Source organism: Pieris napi, chromosome 10, assembly GCF_905475465.1.
Source record: "Pieris napi chromosome 10, ilPieNapi1.2, whole genome shotgun sequence".
NCBI lineage: Eukaryota > Metazoa > Arthropoda > Insecta > Lepidoptera > Pieridae > Pieris > Pieris napi.
Window position 1 is genome coordinate 8377335 of NC_062243.1, and position 24092 is coordinate 8401426.

At 32.7% G+C, this 24092-nt stretch overlaps 3 protein-coding genes across 3 annotated transcripts; 2 read left to right on the plus strand and 1 right to left on the minus strand.

The window, feature by feature from the left end:
• LOC125053207 (mediator of RNA polymerase II transcription subunit 20) lies at positions 1–1689 on the plus strand. Its single transcript, XM_047654453.1, has 4 exons — positions 1–272; positions 345–487; positions 749–1014; positions 1419–1689. Exons 1-4 carry the CDS (start codon positions 259–261, stop codon positions 1626–1628), a joined length of 633 nt encoding a protein of 210 aa, XP_047510409.1. The 5' UTR covers positions 1–258; the 3' UTR covers positions 1629–1689.
• Positions 1690–1726: 37 nt separating this feature from the next.
• Positions 1727–10066, plus strand: LOC125053205. Its single transcript, XM_047654451.1, has 12 exons — positions 1727–2030; positions 2354–2479; positions 2760–2868; positions 3147–3283; positions 3782–3856; positions 4231–4313; positions 4840–4965; positions 5732–5879; positions 6589–6716; positions 7303–7435; positions 8004–8303; positions 9702–10066. The coding sequence occupies exons 1-12, from the start codon at positions 1985–1987 to the stop codon at positions 9890–9892; spliced, it is 1602 nt and encodes a 533-aa protein (XP_047510407.1). The 5' UTR covers positions 1727–1984; the 3' UTR covers positions 9893–10066.
• Positions 10067–20419: 10353 nt separating this feature from the next.
• On the minus strand, positions 20420–23473 carry LOC125053101. The gene is made up of 5 exons (XM_047654313.1): positions 23423–23473; positions 22906–23025; positions 22083–22233; positions 21651–21772; positions 20420–20790 (listed from the first exon to the last, which is right to left on the minus strand). Exons 1-5 carry the CDS (start codon positions 23471–23473, stop codon positions 20464–20466), a joined length of 771 nt encoding a protein of 256 aa, XP_047510269.1. The 3' UTR covers positions 20420–20463.
• Positions 23474–24092: the final 619 nt, after the last annotated feature.

The window sequence follows — 24092 nt, forward strand, 5'->3', positions numbered from 1 at the left end:
ATCTGCCATCTGTGCATCCAACATCGAGTTTGTTTTGAAATTGTAAATTAGAATATATATAATTATAGTTATTATTTTTGAAAATCTCTTTCTTTACTCCAATACTGAAGCTGTGTAAAACATACTACATTTACAATATTTTTAATTAACTTAATGTTTGAAATTCAGCAACAAATAATTGATATACTAATAAATATCTCGAGAACGTATTATTTTGCCGGTTAATTTAATCATATAATACCAATAAACGGTAATATTATGGGAGTCACAGTGTAAGTATTTAATATTTCACTTAATTAATATACTGTTATATCCACGAATTGTTAGGAAACATTTTCATGCAGGTTACAACAATATCCAGTTCCCGAAAACAAAACTGGTACATTTGTTATAGAGCTGTTAACAAAACGATTATTAGCGCTTGGTGCTACACAACAAGGTCAATTTCTAGTGGACTGCGAAAGCTATTTATCCCATCCTCAAATGGGTAAGTCAGAAGGACAGAAAAATATCTCAGTGTGATCTCTTATCTTTTTAAATTCTACTAGTATCATGATTTCATCCATAGTATGTTTTAAATAAGTCTTCTGTTTATTACAAAGAATCATATAAGATGTTTGTTAAAATTTTTTATAACTGCAGATCAACTATATAAACAATATAGTAAACAATGTTTATAACTAAATGCATATAAATTGAAACTAATTTTATTTCTTAAACATGATCCTTTAAATTATTTGTTTATCAGTTGCAGGAACAACTAAAACTGTTCACATTCTTCACAACTCTGAGCAGCCAGCCTCGGTTTTCTCAATTTTAGAAAGTGGAACAAAAAATATTCATGTAATAGCAGATGGGTTGTTTGATTTGTTAATGATGAAACTGTCACAACATTATACATCCAAAAAACAAACAAAAATTGAAAGCAAAGGTCCAAGATTTGAACTTGGAGATTTTTGTGTGAAAATTGGCTCTGTTACTATGAATCAAAGTTTCAAAGGAGTGTTGGTAGAGGTATGTTTCTATTTAAGTTTTTTTTTATTTATATTAGTTTTGCAAAAATGTAACAGTCTTGCGAACAACTAAGACTTTGAATCACTTCTATTTTCTTAACGGTTGTGTTAAATGTAGGCCATCAATAAACAATATTGTCAGCAGCTGAAATATTGTTTTGATATGAAGTTCATCTTCCAAACTAGATACTTTGGTTTTAATATTGTTAATGACAGCTAAAATACTTAAAGATAACATTACTCCTGTGACTCAGCTTGCAAAGACTGGGTTTGATTTTTGGCAAAACAATAATTGTATCATGTTGTAAATGTATGTTAACAGCATGCTTTTAAGGAAAAATTATCAGCAACAAATAAAGAAACAATTCTGTTTGAATCTCAATAAAATAAACATTTAATCTTTAGGTGGAATATCGACCATGCGTCATGGCCAATGCTGTATGGGGTCTTCTCCGAGAATTTCTACAGGGTCTTTTAGGTCCCACAATAAATATACAACCTCCCCAACACCTTGTGAGCAGAATGAATGAGATTTATACTCCAATAGACACAATATACCAGTATTTAGAACATTTTAGTGCATACAGAAAAGTAACTGGTCTAAGAAGTTCATAGTTTAGGTTAAGGATTAAAGTTATTTTTATACTATTTATAAGAATAAATTATGTCATATAAACTTTCGTATTTTTAATTGTAATATTATCACCACAACCAGGTTTGATTTTATTTTTTTATGTATAGTAATAAACACTTATATTCAGACCACGATTATAATGAATGCTACTCAACATTGGTTATTATGATTTATACATGAAAAATGTAAACATCGAAAGATTTACGAAAATAATATGATAACAACATCCTTATGTGATGAAAACAGAATTGAATAAACAAATTATTATTAAACTCAATTAATTACACACCTTTGAGCTGAAAGTACATATTTTAGTAATGTATAGAAGTAATTTAAAATGAAGTGCCACAAGCCCATATTTATTTTAATTGTTATATTATCAGGTAAATATTTATTTTTTGTTTTAATTATTTTGAATGCAATAGAGACGGTGACAGACTTAGCGGTAAGTGTGACTCCCGTCTGTCAAAAACGTATCGGGATTTGACATACATGAGTTTGTGCTAAGTCGTTTTTTACCTTAATTTCCGTTCCATTATTCATCTTGTTAAAATTAAATAAAACTACACAGTTTTACCATTTGATAGTTGCTGATTTGTATAAATCTTTAGAAGCAATTAAAGTAAGTTGATATATATTTAAATTGTATTCAACTCCCGGGACGAATTATTTATAGACATATTATCATGTTGTTAATATGTTTCAGTGAACCGTACTCATGGCGTATCCTTAGATTTAATAGACTGCGGTATAGACCATGACTTGGATGTAAGCATAGGCGATGTTGACATCACTCAGTACCCTTGGCTTGGTGTACTGTATTATTCATACTGTAAGTTAATCAGATATTGAAGGAATTATTTGTATCCTGCTGTTGCTCATGGCATACTGAATAATTAATAAATGAGAAAACAGTTCAAAAGCCTTACTTATTCTAAGAGCTCATCTCCAAAAGCAAAGACAGTGACAATGTAAATTATTATTATAATAATTAATGCAATTTTACTATAATATAGTTTCGCTCGTTGCGTGATGTTAATGTACAAATATTTTCTACAGAATTAAATTAAAGAATGAAGTAAGAATGTAAATACGATATTTGGATGTTGCAGTTGGTGAAACAGGGGAAACTCGTGCGGTAACTACGGTGGCGCTTATACAGGCGGAGTTTGTAATAGCGCCCGCCGCTGATATCGGACCGATGCCTAAGACTGACTTTAGGTGTGTTACAATCCTCCGATAAAAGCTTAGGTGGTCACAAAACGTTTCACTTTACTTGGGTACAGAAAAACGTCACGGCGCGTTACATGGGGGGGGGGGGCAACAATCTCCAAAAATTGCGTGACGTAATACTTGAACGCTCCCTTAATGCTTAGCCAAATTATAAAAGTCGTTAGGAATGTCTTTTTGGTTGATAAAAAAGTATTCTCTTATATAAAAATTAATTGTCGGAAGAACAGCACGAAAAGCCTGATTAAAATGACACCAATCCATTTCAGGGCAAACGCCCGTGTCCTTCTTGGGGAGGATTGGACTCGAGTAGGGAGGCGAGTGCGCAGCTACCTAATGCACCCTGAATACGATCAGACATATAACACCATCGCACTAGTGCAACTGAGGACTCCCGTCAGGAATGGTATGTTTTTATAATCCAAAGTTGTGTAATTGTTTCTAATTTTTTTCTTGAATTAATTAATTAATTTTACCGAATAATAAAATTTGAATCATGGTATATTACATTTGAAAACCACTATGGTTTGTTTTAATGTCACAATAGCAGTTAGGAGCGCGACAAATGCATATAAAAACAATTCTTCAACTTGTTTTTTATGTTGTTTTACTATCTAATAACTGATCGTGTAGTCCATTAATTACCCGCGGCAGTTAATACTTCAACGTTCTCTAACCATAGACGTTGTTTGCTCTCGAAGTACTCAGCAGCGTACGTCATGCTCAACTCGATTGTTTAAGTGATATCGAAAATTATAGAATTCATTTGAAAAAAAAAGTCACTAGAATTCAATGACGAAACTTTTGTTCATTTGGGTAGTTTTACTATTAAAACTGCCAGAAAGATAGTTAAGAAACTGTTGCTATTTTAAATAAACACTTAAAATTTGTTTTTTGTTTTCAGTAAATATAAAACCTCTTTGTCCACCACCGGAGATCTTACGCAGCCCTGACCTTTACGTCATAAAGTTCGCGGATAGTAAGTATCAAGTTACTGTTTACCATGTATCTTTAAATTTTCACGTAAATTTAATCGCTTTACATTGCATTTTACAATATGCAACAGTGTTTTTTATACGTAATTAAAAAAGAAAATTTTAAAAAAAAAAACACTAGAATATAAAGTTTACCTTTAAGTAAATTAAAGGTTGGCATTGATTATGTTGTCACACATGATTGGGTGATTTTTTTGGTGAATAATTTTAGAGTAGATTTGTCAATTCGACGCAGGTCTATGGAAATTTTGCATAATATAAAGGAACACATTTGACCATCTAGTTGCTTTAGATCTTTTTAACGCTAGTTAGGAGTATGTTTCTATTTAATAATTATTTTTAATGAAATTATTTATAGATTACGATAGACTCCAGAAACGAGTGATTCCGGTTTCACACATACCAGGCAATATGTGTCGGGAGTTCTATGTTAAAGCTAATGTAAGTTTTGTTTAAATTGTATTTTACAGTTAAAAATGTTAACAAGCGTAAAGTTATGTCCGTGCTTTTTGAAGTTATACTTCTTTAGGCGCGTTATGAAAAATTTATGAGAGTGAAATTTTACGATGCGCGCGCACCGTGACACAAAATTAACAGAATGAAGTTGCCCACGGAAGATGCTACGGCATTGGACATAATTTAAAAACAACATTCGAATAATAATAGATTTTATGTTACACTTAATGTAAGAGAATAATATAATACATTTGAAAAATTAAATAAATAAATATTTAATTTTTCAAATGTAAACTGAACTTTATTGACGATAATGACTCCTTTTCCAGTCTTTGAGTATTTAATTGTAATTAATTATTTGCATGCAATCAAAAACTATTTTTAATAATGCCAAAGAAGTATAACTTCTTACGCGCGTACATACCTAAGTACACGCACCCTTTTTTTTAAATGGTAATCTTGCATTCCAGCTAATGTGGGCTTTTCCTAACTGAATCATTTGATTTTGCAGTTATACGCAAAAAAGTTGCGTCCGCCGCACGTCGCATGCGCAGTGTCGTTAGATAACAATGACGTCTGTGTGTGGGACGCGGGTGGTATGCTCGTCTCACGGGACGTTTGGGGACGTTGGCAAATGGTAATATTTATTGATATATTCACTATATGTCCCCCATTCGGGCGGATATACACTTCCAAACACATCTTACATGTTACGCTTAACCTTAAGTTAATGAATACCTATTCAAGTGCATATATTAATTGCTACTGGATCGCGATGTAATAAATTAAAGCAGTGTTTTGACTTCAGCATTTGCCAATAGATGGCGTTGACATTAAAAATTATACGTAAATGCTTATATGTTACGCCACTTGATAGTCTGGCTAATGAAAGAAGATAATTGAATTATTTGAAAACTTTCGGATGGCAACACAGAATGTCATTGAATTTCATAGGTTAGTATGATTTATTGTCTTGATACTTCATGCAAAGCCTAAACTTTGTTTTATTTGATAGAATATTTCGTTTCTTTCGCAGGATTTGAAAATTCCGAATAAAGTTGTTTTATAATAAATATAGTTTTAGTTTTCCATGCAATGCTAGTCATTTTAAGTATAAATAGTAAAAAACTAAATTCGTATAGTATTTAATTTCATAGAAATACAGTTACTATCAATGTAAAAAATAATAAAATAAAGTCAAGTATCAAGTAAGTTTAATCCACAAAATATATCAAATTTTTAGGGAAAAGAAACTAATTTTTTTTGAATTTGCCGCGCTTTTTCGTTATCTTATTATTTCATTAGACACATATATATTTTAACAATTTACCACAGTAATAAATAAATTTAACAAAGTTTGTATTTATCGCTACGTGATGACGCTCATTAAAAAAACATTCTAGTTAGGTGTAGGGGTTCGAGGCCCTGGTTGTGGTGCGCCCTCCCGGTATCTTGACATCATGAGCTACTTCCCCTGGATCGAAAGCAGTCTTGCTAAGTTCCGAAGAATCACCATCTCCAAGATATCCAAACACAAATTTATACTTAGAAGTAAGATATTATTAAACAAATTTACAAACCACGCTCCAACTAAAGATAGTTCTCAGTGAATCAGTGTTGGCTATGGGTTGCAACACAGGTTTTTTATTTACTTTTAAATATTTTTTTATGAATTCAGTATTTATATTTGATCCAGTCATCGCTTAAGATTGGTTCTTGCCTTGTTCTTGTTAGTTGTTTAACTGAGAAATCAAAATTAGACACATAGTTTAAATTATAAATAAATAACATAATATGTACTTACTTACTTAACATTATATTAATTGTCTTATAAACACAATGCTTTCATATACATATATGTCATTCTCTACCATACATAGACATTTTTTATACTTTAATTTTTTTTCTTAAATATTAAGAGCAATGTTGGCCTAGTGGCTTCAGCGTGCAACTGTCATCCCTGAGGTCGTAGGTTCGATTCCTGGTTGTGCACCAATGGACTTTCTTTCATTTAACATTCATTCGAACGGTGAAGGAAACCTTAGACACAAGCGGCGTCTGTCAGGCACAGGAGGCTGAGCCCCTACTTGCCCATTAGATTAACAAATAATCATGAAACAGATACATAAATCTGAGTCCCAGACCTAAAAAGGTTATACCCACTGATTTATTTAATTATATTGATTATTTTTTACTTTTAAGTCAATTTTGAAGAATATTTTCTTAGGAAATTATCTTAAACCTACAATGTTTAATCCAGGTGGTAACGCCTTCCACGCATATCAACGTTTCGGCGCTTGCGACGAAGAAGAGAAAATAAATCTGGTTTACCGTGAAATGATCTCACTGCGTACTGACAATAATCAGTACCAGTTCCTCACATATAATGTAAGTGCCAATTTCTGTTTTTTATTACTAACTAGTAGACTCGGCCAAGCGTTGCTGTGGCTAAGTTTTTTGTTATATTACATAGTAGTAAACTATTCAAGAGAAACGGCAGGAGAACACCAATCCACCATGCTTTTTTGGTTATGCCATTAAATTGTAGCTTATGTGAAACGTTGGTATTTATTTTGATCAATACCTAGGTACGAATAAAGAGCCTTTTCTAGCGGTGGTATTTTAATAAAAAATAATAATAAAAGGACGCTTATTGAGACGTATAAAAGATAGAGACATGCTGTCGCGACATTTTTTATAGAATAGTGATGTTTCCTGAAAATTTGTTATACATCATATTGTTCTATCATTAATAGTTTTCGCAGCGCACGCGATTGAAGGAAGTTTTTTGTTTATTTTTTTACACCTTTGGTTAGATTATTCATTTATCTGATATATATTCATATATATCAAGTTTTATATTAAAATTGTCTTTACGAGACTACAACTTTGAATAAAACTTTCACAAATATAATCGCGATTCTATTATATAGCTCGATGATGTTATTAATAAAAATAAAAACAATATTTTCAGATGTCTATATATGACAATGTGGAGTATACCTGTCTCACTCTTGAGTTGGTAAACGCGTCAGCGGCATCTGAGATGCGAGTCAAACATTTCTGTCCGAGATTCTCGTATGGACCGCCTTGCTATGCGTACAAGGGTACGTTCAAATACCTACTATTTTTATTTACCTACGATTCTAATAAATATAACTCATTTTTAGGTACCTGAGATAGAAAATCATCAAACAGGATTTCAAAAGCTACAAATGAAAAAGATATAAAAAATAATAAATTCTCACCTTAACAAAAAAGTACTGTAGATATAAGATGTGTCATCACATTGTTATATAGTTTGGGGAACTCAATCTACTGCTCTCTACTCATCATTATAACAGTATAATGTAGTAATACTCAAACGATCCTAGTTACGAAACATCTCAAAACTTGCTTAGCATCTCAAAAAATCATATTTGACGTTTAGTTTTTTAAGCAAAATTATTCTCTTTTCGTTCAATAAATGTTTTTGGGTTAAAAATGTTGTTTCAAACATGTTTGGTCCTTCGAGCCAGATTGTGAAAGTGTAGTTTCAAACACCGGCTAAAAAGTGCCAGAGATATTTTTGCCAGTTCTTCTTGAAATTTTGAGTATTTTATTTTACGTCGTAAGTATATAATAAGTTACCTATATGAATAAATTATAATTTTTTAATATATAGATATATTACAGGTTCGGTCTTCGAAATATCCGTATACCTAATGTTCTCCGATACATGTCGATTCGAGATGTTCGCATGGGGATTCCAAAAGAACATGACCTTGCTCGATATTCAGCAGTGGAAATGGGAAGAGGGATCCTATTACGAGGACTTTACTATGCAGCCTGTGGAGTATAGGGGTCCTTCACACATGACAACTTTCGGCTTCGAGCCCTTAGAGGTGTCTGTGTGGGTGCCGGCGTATGATATTTGGTCCACCACGCCTTTTTCTAATGCATCGACTACAGAAAAGGGCAAGGAAATAAATGACGGTGCGTATATTATAGTTTTTAAGTCTCCTGGTTGATTAGGAATTGTATATCAATGACGCATGGTCACGTGAGAGAACCACCAATGGTCACATACAAATTCGTAGCGTTTCTAAGTTTAAAACTAAGTTTTTGTCTAAGGTCTAATTGAAGGATGTGGCGTTGCCGAACTTACTATTGTTGTGGTGTTTTATTGATATTTATTCACTAAAAACTTGATTTATTCAAGATGGACAAATAAAAAAACGTTTTGCAGCAGTGTCCGCCTAGTGGCTTTAGCGTGCGACTCTCATCCCTGAGGTCGTAGGTTCGATCGCTGCCTGTGCACCAATGGACTTCCTTTCTATGTGCGCATTTAACATTCGCTCGAACGGTGAAGGAAAACATCGTTAGGAAACCGATATCTCTAAGACCCAAAAAGTCGACGGCGTGTGTCAGGCACCTATAGAGGTTGTAGCGCCACTGTTTTATTTTTTTAAAGTTTAGTAAAAAAAAAGTAGCGCTACCTTTTAGTCCTGGGCCTCAGATTTATGTATCTGATATAAAAATCTAGATGCCTTCTATGCCTGACGCCCGCCGTTGACTTTTTGAAAGCATGTCAGTTTCCTCACGTTGTTTTCCTTCACCATTCGAGCGGATGTTAAATGAGCACAATAACAGAACATTGGTGCAATGTCGTCGGTCGAACCTACAACCTCAGGGATGAGAGTCGCATGATTAAGCTACTAGGCCAACTACACCAATATGGTTAAATATGCTTTCTATTTTATTTATTTATTTAATTATAAGTAATCTTACAGCTAACATACATAATATTACAAAACAAACACTTAGACAGTACAAAAAGCCAAAACAGATTACATAGATAAACAATATTATAACCGAAAAATGAAACAAATAAGCGCATCAATAGACAAAACTATATACAGAAAACTGAAATTTAATATTTAAAACAATAAATAATACTAAATACAACCTAAACAAAATTCGAGTCTTCTCGCCTCTTCAAATATTTTCTCACATGTTCTTTGGTGAGGTGGTAAATATCAATATCCTCATAATTAGTGTTATACTTAGATAAAACCCGAAACATTGGTGAATTATGCAGGTAATTCGAGTTCGTACGAGGTACATGGAACAATTTTGTGTGTCTTGTCGCATATGGAGAAGGAATTTTAAAAGAAATTAATAAATAAATTTGTCATTGAAGTTTTAGATTCAAATGCCAATTCATATAAAACCGACAACACACTCCCATACTTTCATGTGAAGCTCCAAAAGTAATGGTATTATTTTAAATAAAGTAAGCCTTCTGCCCTTTTGCCGCCATTAAAAAAAACAGTGTGGTTGATAAGAAAATGTATTTTTGAGTCTCTTTTGATAATTGAATATTTTTTACAGAGGAAGAGGGAGCGGTGTTACCAGATGAACCGGAAGCATATGTGCCAAAAGCTACGACAATTAAGGTCGAATACATCGCTCCAACAACTATAGAACCCGTTGTGTTAGACCTAATAGAGCTTTTGCAAACTGGTCACTCCGACCGACATAAGGTTCATAAAGCCACTGAGCCGCCGAAGAAAAAACCTTAAAAAAAGAAAGATAAGAAGATATTCAAGGACGAAACGCAAGAATTTCAAAGTGCTATTAGAATCTTAATAAACACTTGAGTACTAAAAATAATGTTTAAATCGTGAGAAATCATAACGAAAATTTATTTTTTATAAATTGTAAATTTGATTGAAACAAATAAATGATCACAAATTTATCTTGTTTTATTAGGTCTATCTTCCCCTATTATTTAACAAAAATGTAAAGGTATAAAACTTCAGTATCAATACCAAAAATACCAAAATAGCACGCTATTTTGGTTTAATTCTAAAGTAACAGACTTGTAGGGGATTTTTTTAGGCCGAATACGATAGATAATGTTTTTAATTTGATTAGAAAGATATATTCACGCAGTTCCTTTTTTTAAAATACTATGTTACTATGTTATATGAAGGGAAAGTACCTTAAATATAATAATATCGTAGATATTTAAGGTACTTTCCCTTCATATCCCATAACTTTGGGACGCCCTGTATTGGTAGGTGGTGGTATAATCTGCCATTTCACAGACTAGCGGACTATCGAAAGTGTACGGCATTTATCTTTTATTGAAGATTGTCTAAAGTATTAATAACCTGTGTTATTGCCGTACAGATAAAAGTCACCGGAAAATGACTCTTTTCGGAGGGAAGTAATTTACCCCATACACCTATGTGTTCCACAAAAAATGTACGGCATGCTGGTAAATGTTATTTATTTATGAAGTACTCTCAAGATCATTTAATTTTATGTTGTTCTATATCATCATCACCTATATGCTAATCAGACATATGTTGCGACCCTTGGCTTTCGACCGCTCCGCTGGAAATATGTACGGCGTTTACGGGTAAAGTATCTGTATATGTGTCCAAAAGGAATCACACAAATGCCGTACAGTAATAAATGACCTATATTGCTTCTGCAACTGTCGTCGAATTAAAAATTTTCACCGACTTCCGGCACCATCACTTTAGTACGGCACTATGTTTTTCGACATTTATTTTTAATCATCTATACACTTATAACAAAGCCGTACATTAATAATTAGTCTAAATTCCCCAATTGTACCTGAGAAAGTCCATTCACTCACGTACTCACATGTACCGCTCAGAAATGACGGCATAGTGCTCAGAGCTATTTTCAGATATAGTAACAGCCTTCTAAGCGTAATTCACGTTGGGTCATTTCACAGGTATTTTTTGTTCATGGGCTTGTGGTCTATTATACAGAGAAATGACACTCGGTCGATGTTTACATTTTCCACCACCCAAATAAGTATTTAATAACAAAATTCCTATAAGGATTGAGGATCGCGCACCTAGTCGCTAAGCTAACATTGCTCTTACTCGAAAGTCTTTGCTCATAGAATTAATAATAATCCTTTATTTGCACGAAGATGGTGTTTGCATAATTTGGTAAATGTCTGAATTACGTATTTGATATACGTAATAATTATTACAACATAAAATTCATAGTAATCACATTTATAGACGAGGTTTTTTGTATAGGTTACTTACCAAAAGAGTAAAATGCACGTAATGAATTTTTCTACAAAAAAGTATTCCAATAAATCTTCGTAATGAAAAACATCAAATGTTTTGTATATTTTCTCATCAGTTGGTTAAGAAATGCTTAGTCCATTCTCCATGTTTGAGCGAAGTTTTAAATAATTCATCTTAAATTGGCCGCGTGCCACGTCGTCCTATGAATATTTAACGTCGAGGTGCTTCGTAAGGTTTAATTTCATGTTGGCCCGTGATTTCACTTAGTGTTTTGATTTTTATAAATTTTCGTGACTTTATACTGAAAGTAAGAAATTTTATTCGCATTCTACCCACACAGGCTATGGCTTCATTAGCGCACATGCCTTATAACATGTCTGTGAACTTAGTAGAGCACTTATCAACAGGGCACAAAAATAAACGGATTTCAAGCACTTAGAGCCCTTAAAAGTTTTTTTTAAATCAGTGAAGTGTAAGAAAACTACAAATTATTTAATTTTTCTCATTATTCTTTATGTTAGTTATTATTAAACCTTATTTATATTATTATTACTACTTATATACTTACTTACCTACTTATTACTTATATATATTAATTTTCATATAGATGATAGGGAACTATTTCATTTGTATGTGCTGTTTTATTGAGATCTTATTTTACGAAACGCAGATGAAATGCTCTGCTGTGATCAGGATGTTGGTAGAGCATTTTACGCTATTATTATTAAATATTTTCTGGACCTAAATGTCCAGAAGTCTGTCTAAAATTATCAGGAACTATAGATATATTGGGTGTGCTACCTGAACTCCGTTGTGCCCGCTGGTTCGTGCTCTTCTAACTTGGCAGACATGCGTAAGACCAGGTCCTGACCTCAATCTCCCACAAAACAATTTATTTTTCTGTTGGTACGAACAGGAAACATATTTGCCTTAAATTTATAAATGTAACCATCATTTATTTTTCAATTGTCTTTATTTTAAACACTTTTACTTAGTGTACTTACAAACTTACATTAAACTAGATTATAATGATGAGATCTTAAACTAAAATGTTTCACAAGTTGTGCGAAATTTTAGGATGTGGATTTTACGTTTTTAAAGGTTTTTACTTTGTTAGTTAAATGGGATCAAAACAGCCTTATCTCAATGAAATCTAGCCTAAAACATCGGACGTGTTTAGCTCTAGTAATTGCACAATGCTCTGTTTGAAGCACAGGGATGTATTCTCCTAAAAGAGCAGTTGTATATTATATCTGGCCTAGACTTACAATAAAATTTATAGAAGAAATTAGAGAAAGAGCGAGCAAGAATAAATTAGCGAAATCAATTTATAGGTATGGGCCTCACGGTTCATATCATGTTGGTGATGTAAAAGTGTTTATTATATTATGTATTTTATTATTTTCTTTATAGGAGTTAAGTGTATAATGAGTTAAGTGTTCCATGACATGTCGTTGATACTTGGCATCTGGTCACCTCGCAACCGTTTTTACCATACAAGCAACAGTTAATCACATGGAAGCTTCCATTGCCGCATAGTCACGATTCGAACAACTAGGCTAACTGCTCGAAAAATATTCAGATGTAGAGTCGATATTCAACTTCAAAATATAATATTTATAATACGTCCCTGTATAGGCCTACAATAGCACGCCCGAACAATGCCAAGTCTAGCGCTTTGTGTCTGCTCAATTAATTTGTTTGTTGCCTCAGAGGCATTATATATGCATCCATGGTAAGATACTTTTAATAATCGATTAATGATGATGAAAATATTATATTTCAAAATGGTTGTACGTTTAAAATAATTTTAAAAGTACTGGATAGAAAGACGGCATTTCACCCCGGGCCACCGCTTGCAACTCTATAAAGCACAAATTTGGCTCCACATGGAGTACTGTTCTCACCTCTGGGCGGATGCTCCTCAGTACCAGCTCCTTCCGCTTGACCGTATTCAACGAAGAGCGATTCGAATCGTCGACGATCAGTCACTTTCCGAACGGCTTGATCCCTTGGCGTTGCCTAGAGATGTGGGATCTCTCTGCATCTTCTACCGCATTTACCATGGAGAGTGTTCAGAGGAGTTGTTCGGACTAATACCTGCAGCTGAGTTTTATCATCGGACGTCAAGGCAGAATACAAAATACCATCCGCATCACCTTGACGTCCGTCGTTCCACAACTGAGAGATTCTTAAGGCAGTTTTTGCCGCGCACCACCTCTTTGTGGAACCAGCTGCCCACTGAAGTATTTCCGAACCAATTCGACTTAGGGTCCTTCAAGAAAAGAGCGTACCAATTCTTAAAAGGCCGACAGCTCACTTACGAAAAAAGAAAGCACTATTTTACAATTTCGCAAGTTACAAGACTTCATGCTCTCAAATCAAATTACATAAATAGAAGAGCGAACTGTTACAGTAATGATGCTGTTTTATGCAATATGTTTCTGTTTACACACACAACTTGCTACGTTAAACTCAAGAAACTAAACTTCATACTAAAGAACGAGTTTAAGTTAAAACACATTTTAACCGTAAGTTAAGATTACCACTCTACAAAGCCAGTAGGTTCTATCCCGAATCCTTTTCTTCCTTTTTTGCTATTCGTTTAAACTGCCTAGACTCTAAAATAAAAAGAAACAGCGTTAATGCGTTTTTGTTTCGGTTATACTAAGTTTCTACTAAGACGTATATCGAAAATAATTTGTTTTTAATTTAGACATCGAGGAAGACCTTAGTGCAGTTGACGGTGTCTGTTCAAGCTCAAAATATTTATTCTAGTTACCATACGTAAATTACTACCTATTTGCCAGCGATTTGCATACTTAACCACCAAGACAAGGGGTATGGTCCGATTCCAGTTCAAGATAAAAACTCTACAGAACACGCCTTATCTGTATATGTCACTTGACAGTCTTTCAATACAATTTATTGACACAGAAATAGATTGCATCTCCATTGCAATGCGAGATATGTTGTTGTTAACAATATCTTTAAGCACTTCAGTTTCTGTATAGAAAAGGTTTAATAGAATCATAAATCGATCAGTTTAATGAAAATGCGTTAATTATCGTTCGTTGGTCGGAGGTTGGATATTGGTTAAGTCTGGCTTATCTGCTGCCTCATATCTCACGATTATTCCGGAGCCAATTTGGCGGCAAATCGCAATACAGTGCGCATTGAATGCTAAACAGTTTTGCATTTTTAATAAACCATTTATTATTTATTTAATCGCTGAAACTCTTACTTAGGTAGCAACTAATAATATTTACAAAAACCGAAATTATGACAATAATTTTATATAGGAATATGAATTAAAGCTCCATACTAACTTAATTTAAAAAAACCATACGAGTGACAAAATTTTTCTTCCTAAGATTACTTTTCTTTTTTCTAATATTCCTAAGACTAAATTTTTCTATAAATAAATCTATCAACTATGTGGATTCGTAATTATAGAAAGGATAAAATAACTAGAAAAAGCGCTAAATATAATAAATGATAAGCATAAAAACCTGTCCGAATGCATTATAAAGTCGCTTCAGAGATATTAAAATTTATGTATTTGAATTATGTTCAGATTTTTTAGAGTGAATGTTTTGATGTGAAACATCTATAGCCGCACGTAAAACCGATTTCTGGCGTGGCGACGCATGCCGTGGCGACGCTATATGATGGTATATATATATACAGTCTATATGCAGTAGTGTGTACGGTGTGTGTATTTCGAAGTCACTGATACCGTCCGCAATTAGAAATCCAAGTCAATGCTAATACTAATTGTGTTGTATATGCATATGGGTTCCTGTAGATAAACCTAAATGTACCGGAATTGTTTGTATATCAAACACATTTTATCAAGCTATGAAAATCATTAAATATAGAGTGAATATTGGGTGTAGCAGAGAAAAAATGAAAGTAGAATAAATGGCGTGGAAATGAGAGCGTTAAGAAGTAGGTGTGGTGTAACATTGCGTGATAGGATAGGTAATAGTGAGATGCGTGAGCAGTATGGGTTCAAAGAGGACGTAATGACAGGGATACGCAAGGGAATGCTTAGGTGGTTTGGACATGTAGAACGGATAAATGAGAAGCGTTTAATAAGCCTTGTCGTACATACTTGGACCAAATCCAGAAGGTACTAGAGAAGGACAAGTTAAAAGTACCCATACCTGTCGAGCATGCATGGTGAATGTCGTTAAAGTGGATGAAGCGAGAAACATATGTCAGGACCGTAACAAGTGGAGATCCGTGGTCACTGCCTACCCCTTCGGAAAGAAGCCGTGATAATATAAATAAATAAAATAAATATAACTGTTCGAAATACATAATTTTAATTTCATAATATTTTTACTCGGCCGATCCTCACATTTTTTTGTTTAGTCTTTGTTGAGATTTACTCGGGTTTCGTTAGATGCATTTTTACATCTACTTTTTGTTCAGTATATTTGTCAATATTTATGTCCTCTATTTAGAATTTTATGGTGAATGTTTAGTGCGTTTTTTGAGAACTATTGTGACGCAAGGTATCATTCAACATCAGTCTAACCTCTCTTTGTTCCTAAACTAATAGAATTTCTCCAAATCCTTACAGCTGACAATATTGTGTCTCTTTCCTGGAGAGGGAGTCATTATAATGTACTCAAGACTTATTATTTTAGTATGCATTGTGTATCGACCACCACAATCGGCCACCGTACCGTTCTTTGTGGCAATAAGCATAAGTTGGTTTTTAATGTATAAAAATCCTTTATAGTACAATAATCATAATAATCACCGAATCAAAAGAATAAGAATTCATATGAACAGCAGAAAAGGATTTGAGATTTAAAATACTTTTAGTTATTACTTAAAAAGCATTAAAACAGGATCGGGAAATCTTGTGCGAATGAACTAGTTAATCTATTGGAAATGCTTCCTATAGTCAATCTACTAATACTAGTGTCGGTCAAAATATCGATAACTTTAAACATTTTTGTCTTCAAAACACCACAGCAGACAATAGGTACACTTTAATTTAAATACATCACTTACGTATTTGACATTGAATCTGAATTAATAATCGGGTGTGCTAACTACTGATTTATAATGAAAGTTATAGTCTTAACAAATGTATCTATATTTTATTTGAAAACATTCGATTAAGTTCACTTTCAAATTTATATTCTAGAATAAATTTGAAAGACTTAATTAAAAGCTAAAGGCAACTAGAATATTAGAACGGCGAATATAGCAAAATTATTACAAGAAAATTGGCGTAAAATTGTAACAAATATAACTCAAGGCGTCGTTCTAAGCGTAAATACAAGAAGTTATAATATCGTTGTCGCTTCGCCTGTATAATTGAATGTTGTAAGTGACATTTCTCAAGAGTCTTAACTTGAGAAGTTTCTGTGTTAAATGGTTAGAACTCCAGTCTAGTTGGAAACAACTTCGAGTGTTAAAAGTTATATTTTTATAACGTTAGATGTTGACAACAATATTATGTGCGCTTCAGGGCTTCTAAGCTTTTATTTGTCGTGAAATATTGTATTATATCTGTTTAATTGATTTAATTTATATTATAATATAGCAACCGAACAGGACGCCAACCTGTGGTTAACTGATACTTATTGCCTCCCATGGACACTCAATACTAGAGACCTCTTGAATGCGTTTGAGGATTGCTAAGAAGCCGGTGATTAGCCTTCTGGGCCTGAAAGCGATAATCGAACGCAGAGTAGCGCATGAAAAGTGTAATATCAAAATAATTTAATAATAAACTTGGTCAAATGTGAGAAATAGCTTAGAATATAATTATTGAGATTACACATATGAAACTTATTTTTTTTAACGGAATTTATAATGTTTAAAGAATTATGTTATATATTTATATTAAAAGTTAATATAATTATTTGATGAAAATTCTTTACTTAAAGCACTTACTACTACACTACACACTACTTAAAAGTTTAAAATTAACTTCATCCAAAAAGATTTTTTTTTAATTTATCGATTACTATCGATACCTGAACATCACTAAACTAAGTCGGAAAGCTTAGTGACAATGGAAGTCCGTTAGAGTATTTTATCAGTTTAGTTTTTGGTGCACTTTTTTCAGCAATCTACGTAAAATGTTTGATTAAAAGTTGTAGAATTTTTCAGCTTTTCATGCGATATTTCATGCAACATTTAGATATGTAGTTAGTTCTACAGTAAATAACAAAGCCAGTATTATTTTATATTGATTGACTAGCCTCAGGCATTGATATACAAAAAACCATATCAATATATATATCAATGGCCTCAGGACACTTTTTATTTATTGAAGATTTTTTTATGTGCTGATGCAATGTATGAAATTAGCTACAAATTGAAGTAAAGGGATGAATGGATGAACTATGAATCTCCGCTCTTTATTTATTAAAATATTAATTTCATGAATAACATGCTCCGACCTTATAAAGCAAAATGGTTATCATGAAAGTTGCATTTACATAAAAAGTTTATGTTGGAAAGTAATTGAATTTTATATGTCAAATTCTACGTAAAAAACGATCTTATGTATATTTAATACACACACTGTTTTTGTGGGTAGTTAAATGTTCGTTTTATTGATAGACCTAAAATCTACCTATTTGTAACATTTGCCGCTTTTTGTGGATTACATGTTCTATATCCGGGGTTAAAATTATTAGCTAACTGGCTTAGTACGCACTTAACCGCTATCTTTCTTTCACAAATGTGTATTTCTGATGTCCATTGTACCTGACATCAAACAATATGTTCATGAGATAAAAACTTTTTTGCTATCTTTTGTTATCGGGTTTATTAATATGGGTAAAAGCCGACAATCTAATATATAAAATACTCGTGTCACAATGTTCGTTTCCATACTCCTCCGAAATGGCTCGACCGATTCTTATGATTTTTAATATGCATATTCAGTAAGTCTGAGAATCGGCTATAGATATCTATCTAGAATATTCTCTGTATACTAAGATTTTTTTACCTCTTATAAATTGTTATGCCCTATTGATAAAGTCATTGCTTAAGATAGGGTAGTAATGATTTACATTCATAATATATAAACATAATACAGTCTGAAATAACATGAATCTATATACTATTAATTTAATAACTGTTGGTGTATAAAATCAACATTTCCAACGAATTATTTATTGGCAAAGCGGTCAAAGACAAACTTTTACGTTAGTTTTGCTTATTAAATTATTATGTAGTGGTTGAAGCGTAACTGTGGTCCGTGAAATTATGCAAATGGGTCGGAACTTCGTTCAACTAAAGGGTTGGTTTAAAAGAAACGGAGTTGCCAGCGCAAAAAAGAAGAAAATGTTCTTAAAATTGTTTAAAAAGTAATCCGGTTTGAATGCAGATGCGGAGCGGTTTTTAAATATACATTTTTACGTTAGTTTTAGAAAGTCATTGAATAAAATAATTTAACGTTTGAATGATTAATTAACACATTTGAAATCCCAGAACATTCTCTATTAAACTTAAAATAATGATTTTTGCTGGTAATCGAACTCATGACCTTCTGTCTAACGCCATCTGTTAACCACTAAATTAAAGTGGCTAAATCGTTCATTTTATAAGGACATTTAATTATGTCGTAATGTCGTTTCAAAGGTCCTTTAAACAAATTAAAGTCGCGTAGATTTCGTCTCTTTAAGAGAGCAATGAGCAATATTTTATATTATCAACATATCATAATAGTTTCAATTCCGGTAGACATCCAATAAATTTCATATAACGCCCATTTAATCATAATTAAAGAAAGCTATTTTTGTAATACACACACACATAAATACTTAATATACATAAGCATAAACTTTTACCATTTTATCTGACAATAGGTTGCAATGGTGTCATGTATTAGTTGAAACCTCTCGTCGATTAATTAAGTTACTATTATAATCATGTTTAATATTAGATTTAGTTTTGACAAGTTTATTATAAACTAACAACGATTACTGCACACTTCGAATAATATCATAATGTAATTTCGCGTTCACATTCGTTACAGAGCTTTCATTCAAATGTTTTTTTATTGAAATAACATGAGACGCGGAATAATATTTAATGAATTTATTTGAACGAACACGACTCATAAGGTGCGAAGGGAAAATAAATTAGGACATTCAAACGTAAATATACGTTGTACGAGAAAGTCTAATTTATATACTTTGAAATATTACACTTCACTGGCAATCCTTTAAAGGAAAAGCTCATATGTCGTAAAAGGTATATTTGTATTTTCATAACTCAATTTATCACAGAATTTTTGATGTTTGAAAAGGGCTTGGAAAATTGGAAAATTTTAATGAAATCATGCTTGAACTAAACTTTATTCATGAGTTTATATGATCAGAATAATATTTTACGTAGGTTTTTATTGTATGTCTACAACTACTGTCTTTTAAATCAGCTTGACTGAATTTATGCAGATAAAATATTTTACACAACTTAACTATAAAAATCAATTAATCTAATATACAACATGCATTAAAGTGCAGTCGTTGCAGCGCATAAAACTTATCAAATTATGTTACGTCCCTTGAATTTTCTCATGAGACACATTTTAAAAGTCTAAAGCGTTGTTAAGAGGTTTAAAAAAGTTCCATTATATAATATTAAAAAAACAAACTTATAATTACTTGTAATGACTAATACTCGTAGTAGGCGGGGATTTCAGGATTTACTACAGCGTGGCAGATTAATATACAGGGTGATACCTTGTACCCGGGCACCATTTATATGGCATTAAAAAAATTGAAAATCTATAGCCGCTCCCCCCACCGATGATCTTTTTACTATCTACGCTTCGCAACTCAATAGGTCTCTAAGGCGCTCGAGTAAATCCAGATTTAGCAACGTGGGCTCCCCTACTATAATATGTTGTAGATATATATCATTTAGCTATTTTTATATAAACAAAATTTCATAATAATTTAAAGTCACTCACTTAAGGTCATATAAGGTCAAGTTTTAAAATAGCACGTTACATTGTAAGTACAATAATTTCATTAAAAAAATAGTAATACACATAGACAACGATCCTCTAAATAAATAGTTATTTATGAAACAGTCGTTGATTTTGATGTGGGAGGAGTTAAAGTTGCTATCTCTGGTGATTTCTTCTTTTCATTAAAATACGCCATTGTGCGTTTTATATTCAAAAACTTCAGTTCTTTCCCATAAACCTTAATATTATAAACTATTGACCTAACAAAGAATATGTCTAGATAAAAGTCCACTTGTAAATAGCTCATACCGTAGCATACTGGTCTTTCGGAGGTACACCAGCGTCTAAGAAATATTTTGGGCAATTCTTTTCTTTTTGGTATGCGATTGCGAACGTAGAACACGACGCACGAATAGTCAACGTTTGCGAATACAGTAAACTGAAAAAAAAATATGAGTAAGGAAGAAAATAATGCATCAAAGTTAGTAAAGGTGATGATATTTTTATTTTTTTAGTAATATAAAAGTGAGTTGAGCAGTGTAGGCTTAGCGGCTTTAGCGTGCGATTCCCATCCCTGAGGTCGTAGGTTCGATCCCCGGCTGTGCACCAATGGACTTTCTTTCTATGTGCGCATTTAACATTTGCTGGAACGGTGAAGGAAAACACCGTGAGGACCGACATGACCCAAAAAGTCGACGGCATGTGTCAGGCACTGGAGGCTGACCACCTACTTGCCTATTAGATTGAAAAATGATCATGAACGGATACAGAAATCTGAGGCCCAGACCTAGAAGTTGTAGGGCCACCGATTTATTTAATTTAATATAAAGATGACAATAAAGATTGAGATGTATATTTGTTTACGTCTATGTAAAATAATGTACCATATTATACTGACATTAATAAAGGGCAATAATTAAGTAACGAACGAATAAAATTAGGCAACGTAATGAACACGTGACAACCAAAACCTCGTCCTGATTATGTCCTAACTGCCTGGCGATTCTGTAACTCACTTATCGAACTCACACAGCGGTTTTCGCAACGGCGGACGCTCAAATCAGTCGTGAAGCAGTCATTGTATGATTTAGCAATCTCATAAACAATAAACTACAAGCTCCCTCCTTATCAGAATAAATAAAGTGAGTTACAGAATCGCAAGGCTGTATTCATATAAAATCGATGAAAGGTTGTGAGAAACGTTAATTTCATGTGACTTATGTAAAGTTTTCCGTAACTAAGCTACCTTGCACCCTCTATAAGTAAAAAAACTACCTCGATTCCCGATCACCTACTTACATTATAACTGACTCTGTTTTCTTTCTTGGGAATATATTGATCTATTGATGTTTTATCAGTGAACAATACAGCCTTAGTTTCTTCCGGATCACATGGTCCGAATCTTTGTATACTTGACAAACCTGGAAAATTACTACCGATAACAACAAAGTATACAAATATGCATGCCATTTTTTGCCATTACACAGTATGCTTGATGTCTAAATCTAACGACAGATTAAACCTTAACTCACCTTACTAAAGAATAGTACTTTGCCTCAAATTTACTTTTTCCTCACTCTAACTTTGCGAACAAATAAAGTGACGAAATATATTATTTAAATTAAACATATTTAAACTGAAGAAGGTTTCAGTATGTTTATAACAAACGCTGCTAATTTAAACTATAAAAGTACTGGCAACCATAATAATAAATTAAAAAAAAACACTTACTTCGTCTTAACACAATATTGTTATCAGCTATTTTGGTGACAGCTGGTCGGCCGATTCTTAAGATACTGTTCCTTACCCATAAATGATATACAGTGTAGTCAATAAATCTTGATGGTGCCTTACAGCCTGGTCCCATTACACCGATACCAACCTAAAAAATACATAATAGTCAAAAGTATAATAAAATCGACAAAAGTAATTAATGATCCATCTAATCATTCTATATGTCATACGTGAATGTGAGAAATCAGCTGATTATTTATATTGATTTCCAAAGTATTAAATAAATATTCATATATTTTTTAAATGCCGCTCGCTCGAAGGCATGACGCGTCACTAGTATTATACCTAGGTAACACGGAAAATTTTTAGAATGCTGATAGGTCACTCACACTCTTTTCTTCCTCTATCATGCGTCGTCGTCATCCTCAGTAGTCGCTGTTAATGGATCGCGTCCCTCACGCGGATCATCATCGCTTAAGCTCGTAAAACCAATTGTAAATAGTGGCACGAGATGGGGCTTCATTAAGAAAATATGTTAATCGCAGACAATCATAGCTTTGTTGTTGAGTAAGCCCATAACGAAAGTCATAATAAATCATTGACCGAAAATTTTCTCGCGTTAGGTTCATTTTCACGTGTAACAAGAGTTTAAGATTTGCCGCCAATTAACAAAAACAAATGACAAATGAATGCATTACCAAAGAGTTCTAAAATTGAAATTCAAAAAAGTTTTCATTAGCAATATTTCTAACTGGCCAGTTCTAAACATTTTGTGTTACCCACGTATAAACCAACAAATATTTTACTGTAAAAATCTAACCAAACTCCATTGGCCGTTTTGTCGAACAGTCAATATTGTGCCACTACGCCATATGCACTCTTTACCGGACATCGCTCTAGCGCAAAGAACGTGACTTGGCCACATGCTGTCTATGTCTAACTGAAAGGATAGAAATTAAAATCGTATTTTATAACCTCCAAATTTAAAACACAATTCGACAAAAATAGGAAAGCGTTTTGTTACAATTACTTTATATATTTTTTGTCTGTGCTCACAAAACCGAAATAATTTTTACGCTTGTACTTGAAAACAGGTTTGGTTTATAAATTATCAACATTAACTAACCGATTTGATTTATTGACAATTTGTATATAGAACTAAATTTGAAAATATTGATTGTGTAACAAACCATGCGCAGTTTTTGTTTTTTTTAAACATCATAGTTTTGATAGGAGAAATTAAAAAAACAAAGCATAAAGTGTAGAAACAAGTTATAAGATTAACTGTATTGTACCTCATTGTTATGATACCAAAAACCGTTATTTTAGGTAATTACCTCCGATTTAGTATAAAACTCCTGACATTCTTCCGGTTTCACGTACGCCATTTTATACACCATTATTCTCGACTTATGGCAATCTAAAAAAAATCGGCACTATTATTATTATAATGTTTTAAACACTTATTTTAGGTTAAATATCTATTTGTACTGCGTAGTAATGTATTTCACTATGACACAGATAAATTACAAATACTTCTATTTGTTATGCGTTATTAAAAAAAACAATGAAATATGTAAACTGTCAAAGTGACACTTAAATCAAACTACATATCAAAATTCAAATTACACATACTTTTTATATAGGGTAAAGGGTTTTTATCTCTATTTAAACGTATCTTTAACTCGTATATCATGGAAAACTCTATTTGTATATGCGTATTAAATCCAAAACTAATTACAAAAAATGTATGTTTATAATACAGATTACATTCAGCACTTATGATCTATAAAACATTTCCCCCTAAATAATAAATTAGAGCAGCACAAATAGAGCTTCATTAAAAATGATATATTATATGATTAAAAGCGCAGTATGAACAAAATTAGGTGCGAAATTACCATTTGAGAGTGTCATGGCGTAGAACTGTGCATTATTTAACGCGACCGGCGGCGCGCATATTGGTCGAAATCCTGTGAATTAAACGCATAATTTGCATTAAATAGC

Coding starts and splice junctions, on each gene's coding strand:
- LOC125053207 (XM_047654453.1), top strand. Junction 488..748: donor TTTATCCCATCCTCAAATGG/GTAAGTCAGAAG, acceptor TTTGTTTATCAG/TTGCAGGAACAACTAAAACT. Junction 1,015..1,418: donor TCAAAGGAGTGTTGGTAGAG/GTATGTTTCTAT, acceptor TTTAATCTTTAG/GTGGAATATCGACCATGCGT.
- LOC125053101 (XM_047654313.1), bottom strand. CDS start 23,473: ATGGCGTACGTGAAACCGGAAGAATGTCAGGAGTTTTATACTAAATCG. Junction 23,026..23,422: donor AGTTTTATACTAAATCGGAG/GTAATTACCTAA, acceptor CTATCCTTTCAG/TTAGACATAGACAGCATGTG. Junction 20,791..21,650: donor AAAACAGAGTCAGTTATAAT/GTAAGTAGGTGA, acceptor TTTTTTTTTCAG/TTTACTGTATTCGCAAACGT.
- LOC125053205 (XM_047654451.1), top strand. CDS start 1,985: ATGAAGTGCCACAAGCCCATATTTATTTTAATTGTTATATTATCAG. Junction 2,480..2,759: donor TGTACTGTATTATTCATACT/GTAAGTTAATCA, acceptor TGGATGTTGCAG/TTGGTGAAACAGGGGAAACT. Junction 4,966..5,731: donor TTTGGGGACGTTGGCAAATG/GTAATATTTATT, acceptor AAAACATTCTAG/TTAGGTGTAGGGGTTCGAGG.